Source organism: Phalaenopsis equestris, unplaced genomic scaffold (assembly GCF_001263595.1).
Source record: "Phalaenopsis equestris unplaced genomic scaffold, ASM126359v1 Scaffold000194, whole genome shotgun sequence".
NCBI classification, from domain to species: Eukaryota; Viridiplantae; Streptophyta; class Magnoliopsida; order Asparagales; family Orchidaceae; genus Phalaenopsis; species Phalaenopsis equestris.
Genome location: NW_018164636.1, coordinates 45656 through 51183, shown reverse-complemented (window position 1 = coordinate 51183; position 5528 = coordinate 45656). Strand labels below are relative to the sequence as shown.

The 5528-nt window shown below is 28.3% G+C and overlaps 1 protein-coding gene across 1 annotated transcript in view; it reads right to left on the bottom strand.

Annotated features, from left to right (window-relative positions):
- The window catches only part of LOC110022506, a 30707-nt gene that overhangs the window by 6842 nt on the left and 18337 nt on the right, over window positions 1–5528 (bottom strand). Inside the window, exon 4 of the mRNA XM_020721475.1 lies at window positions 139–300. Within this exon, the coding sequence (XP_020577134.1) occupies window positions 139–300 (162 nt within the window). The remainder of the gene's footprint in view (window positions 1–138; window positions 301–5528) is intronic.

Here is a 5528-nt window from a genome sequence, read left to right as displayed (position 1 = left end):
ATTGCCAAACATCCTTTCAAAGCTATAGAGAATAAAGCACATTGAAAAAAATAAACAAAAGAATACCACACACAAGAAAGAAAACAAATCGTAGCATAAGGATCAAACTGCATTGCAGCGCACATAAACGTATCATACCATAGAAGTTGATGGACCAGCTTTTGATGGCTGATTTTCAGATGCAATTTTGCTCCAGTTCTGGCTCCCTTTCTTAGCTTCAGCAAGAATTCTTCTCTCAAAGTCAAAGTCAAATTGGAAAGTACAACGAGGGACCTCTGCCATTTGTGGTGCCAATTGGGGCTGGAAAGAAGTTAATGATTACGGGAGAAAAAATGTACACTTTCAACAGCAAAGTTACAACAACAATCTCTTTGGAAAATGTAATAAGGGAGCTAAACCATTAGTGGGTTCCATTAAGCTGGAAAGCAACAAATAATCAGGAAAACAAATATTCACTTCCATAAACAATGTTACAAGTATAACTTCATTCTAATTTTTTAACCAATTTGGCTTTAAGAGCATAAATAATCCTAAAGATCACAGTACGTAAAAATGATAACAGAGCTGGTTCCTATACTAAAATTGAATACAAGTCCAAAGACTTAACAGATATATACAAGGAAAAATTATGGTCAACACCGTATAAGCCTCAGAATGTCTCAGACTCACTTTAAATGGTACAAGTGTGATCTGTTGAGAGAGAAACAGAGGCTTCAGCTCTTTAGGAAAAAAAAGGTGTTATTTTTACCTTTATTTATTTATTTTTGTAGCAATTATAGTTTGATTTCAAAGAGCAAATGTAACATTAATTTTGATTTACCAAGTAAAAGCATATAGGGATGAAAATATATATATATATATTATGATTACTTTATTTCATGACAAACATAAGAAAAAAAATGAATAGTTTAAACTTAATGATGCCCTATAACAATACTTTTGGTGTGACTTCTTAAAATGGAAGTTTTAAGAAGCAATGTTTACGTTGCAAATGAAAAGTCAGACAAGAACAGTCACGAGAATTCTTTCATAATTCTTTCATTAAGAGCCATACATTAAGAGCCATATTGGATTTGCTTCCAATTCTTGTGTTTTATTTTTTATTTTTTTATTTTTTTATTTTTTGCTTCAACTTGCAAAATTTTAACACTCTCATTGTCAGGACCAAAGCCCCACATGCGAAAAATGAAAGATTGTGTTAGCTAGTCAACAACCAACATAAAATTTTTTGTCGAAAATACATGACATGAATCATTTAAATCATTATGTAAATGCTAAGGCGTACCCTGAAAACGACTGGCTGTATGGTCTGAATATAATGAAAAGTATGCATGGGCCGCTATGCAGGTGTAATATTAAATAAACAAGAGTTCCTACATTATGGACTGATGCAGGCAAATGAGTTAGTCCATGAAACTAATATTTTGAAAAGATCTTGGAATATAGGAACACTCACAAGTAAATTAATGAAACTAATAGACATTATGGTTCATAGAAAGATAAGTATCTTATGCATTCAAGAAACTAAAAGAGCTGAAGAAAACACTAAGGAGATTGGTAGCTTATGTTTTAAGCTTTAGTTTTTAAGTAGGAGTCATAATAGAAATAGTGTATGTGTAATTATAGATAAGAGTTTGAAAGATAATAACTGTTAAAAATACTAGAATTTGAGATAAAATTAGTCCTAAAGATTGTTATATTAAGATTCTTAATATTATAAGCGTTTATGCTTCTCAAGTAGGTTTATATATATGTTCAAAAAAAAATTTCACTGATTTAAAATAATTAACGCAAAAGATACATTTTGAAGAAATATTTTTTATTAGATGAGATTTAAATGGACATGTTAGTAGAATGGTAAAAAATTTTAGAAATGTTTATTATGGCTACGATCTTGGAGTGGTTAATAAAAAGATAGAGCTATATTGATTTTTTATTTTAGCTTATGATTTTTTTATTACTAATATTTTATCTAAGAAAAGAGATGAGAATATTATCACTTATAAGAATAAAGCTAATAAAAAATAAATTGATTATTTTCTTATAAGAAAAAAAGTTCGTCGGGACTGTAAAGATTGTAAGGTCCTTCCAAGAAAAAGTTTAAGTACTCAACATCAATTATTAATTTTTAATTTTAAGAAGAATGGTTGAAAGATAAAAATAAATACAATGAAATATTATCATAAAATTAAATGGGGCACATAAAAAACAAAAAAAAAATTATCCTTAGTAAATTTCAAAATTTTAAGATTTGGATGGTCATGAAGAAGCTAATGGTATCTATGATGAAGTAATGATCACTATAAACATGTGACAAAAGAAGTACTTAAAAAATCAAAAGAAAAAAAAATTAGAAATAAAAATAATTGGAGGTGGAATAATAATGTGCCAAAAAAATATAATATAAAAAATTTTATTGTAAAAATTGATCTAAACTTAAAAGCTTAGATAATTGAGAAAAATATAAGGTGGCAAGTAGGGAGGCTAAAAGAACAATTTTTACAAATCCTTATAATAGAATAGATACTAAAGATGATAAAATATATATATATAAACTAACCAGACAAAGATATGATAAAAATAAAGATTAAATTAAAGTAAAATGTATTAAAAATGAAAATAAAAACATATTTTTCTTAAATGAAGATATTCAATATAGATGGGTGAGATATTTTGATATACTTTTTAATGAACATTTTGAAAATATGATTAATTTTGGTGGTCTTAATATCATTAATAATAATAATATTTTTGATTTTTACCATAGTAATAGTTAAAAAAAATTGAGGCTTTAAAGAAAATGAAAGGTGAAAAATAAGTAGAATCTGATGGTATGCAAATAGAAGTGTGAAATTATTAAGAGATCTGAGAATTTCATGGCTTAATAAACTTTTTTATGATTTTAAATGCTAAAAAGATGTTTAAGGAATCACGGAAGTATTTTGGTCCCTATTTTTTAAAATAAAGGGGATGCATGCTAGTTTGGAAATTATAGAGAAATTAAGTTAATGTGTCATGCATTAGAATTATGGAAGAAAGTAATTGAACATAAGTTAATATGTCAAACAAAGATTTCTCAAAATTAGCTTTGATTGTGTCGAATAAGTCTACTACGGAAGTTATACATTTATTGAGAGGTTTGATAGAAAAGTATAGATTAGGGAGGATCTAACTATGACTTTTGTTGATTTAGAAAAAAAACTTTCGATAAAGTTTCAATTGTTCTTTGCATAGTTCTAGAAAAGAAAGTTGTTCATATGACATGTATTCATGTCATTAAAGATATGTATGCTAGAGTTGTTACTTCTGTTCAAATAGAAGAATGATTGACAAAGTAGTTTTCTATATCAGTTGGATTACATCAAGGATCAAATTTAAGTCTGTATCTTTATGCTTTAGTTATTGATGCTCTTAATAGACATTTATATGAGGATATACCTTGGTATATGCTTTTCGATGAGGATATCCTTTTTTGTGGATAAAACTAGAGAAAAAGTTCAGGAAAAACATTAATTATGGAGATCAAATTTAGAGTCTAAATATCTACCTTTGAGTAAATCTAAAACTAGCTACATTGAATGTAATGTTAGTAGTAGTAGATTTAGTGATGGAGTTGTAAAAATGAGTGATAAAATCATTAAGAAAGTGAATGTTTTTTATATGTTTGTTCTGATGTTAGGCAATCGATTTGATTGCACTTGTCTTTACTTCAGTCTAGAATAAAATTTTAGGAGAAGAAATTTGAGTACTATTTCTTTTTTTTTTAACATTTATAACATTGGAAATACATATGTTTTGAGGCAAATTTGAAGGTTACATGTTAGACAAATTAGCATCATCTATTTCTCTCAAGATCAATCAGGCGAAGTTACGGAATGATAGATATATGTGTAATGTTTTTTTATCTCTCTGAGAATTTTTGTTGGAATTGTTTTTGATATATCTGGTTCCTTGTTTTTGTTAAGTGAAAGATTTTTAATATTTGAATTGCATATGTTTTGATGCAAACTTAAGTTTAAATAATAGATAAGTTAGCAACATCTATATTTATCCTGATCAACCAGGAGAAATTATGGAAAGATATATATAAGAGCATTGTTTTATGTTTCTTTGAGAATTATTTGTGGACTTGTTTAACATATGCAAGGACTGATGTTAGTGAATAAATTTTCTTGCTCTTGCATCTTCTTTAGTCTAGGGGAACATTTTGGAGGGAGAATTTTGAGCATTTATTCTTTTTTCTTAGTCTGAAAAATTTTTAACATTGGAATTACATATGTTTTGATGCAAACTTAAAGTTTACATGAAAGATAAATTAGCAGCATCTATATTTATCTTGATCAACCAGGAGAAGTTATAGAAGAATATACATATGGGCATCATTTTTTGTTTCTTTTAGATTTTTTTGTGGACTTGTTCTATATATGCATGCACTGATGTTAGTAAGTTAATTTGTTTGCTTTTGTCTCTTCTTCAGTCTAGAGGACATTTTGGTGAGAGGATTTTGAGCATTAGTTCCTTCTTTTTATCTGAAAATTTTTATCATTGGAATTACATATGTTTTAATGCAAATTTGAAGTTTAGATGACAAATAAGTTGGCAGCATCTATACATATCATAATCAATCGAGAGAAATTATGGAATGATATACATATGAGCATTATTTTTTCTATTTCTATAAGATTTTTTTGTGAACTTGTTCTATATATGCATGCACTGATGTTAGTAGTTCGATTTGTTTGCTCTTGCCTCTTCTTCAGTCTAGAGGAACAATTTGATGGGATAAATTTCAGCATTGGTTCCTTGCATTTGAAGAATTTTTACCATTTGAATTGCATATGTTTTAATGCAAACTTGAAGTTTACATAACAGATAAGTTAGTAGCATCTATACTTTAACATGATCAACCAGGAGAAGTTATAGAAAGTTATATACATGAGCATTGTTTTTATGTTTCCTTCAAAATTGTTTATGGACTTTGCACTACTGTTAGCGGGACAATTTGCTTACTCTTGTCTTCTTCAGCTTAGAGGAACCTTTTGAAGGAAGAATTTTGAGCATCGGTCCCTTTCATTTAATCTGAAATATTTTTACTGTTGGAATTGTATATGCTTTGATGCAAACATAAAGTTTGTATTTCAGATAAATTACCAGCATCTATACTTATCTTGCTCAACCAAGAGAAGTTATGGAAGGACAAATATATGAGCATTATCTTTCTGTTTCTTTGAATTTTTTTTTGGACTTGTTCTACATATGCATGCACTGATGTTAGTGGTCAATTTGCTTGTTCTTGTCTCTTCTTCAGTCGAGAGAAACATTTTGAGGAAAGAATTTGAGCACAGATTCTTTTTTTTTAATCAGAAAGATTTCGAAATTGGATATGTTTCCCTGGCATACAAGTTAACAATGTCTAGTTCCCTCCTCATCAATCAGGAGAAGTTATTCAATATATATATATATATATATATATATATATATAGCGCGCGCACTCAGATAAGTGAGTTGGGCATCCGCTTGTCAGTTGT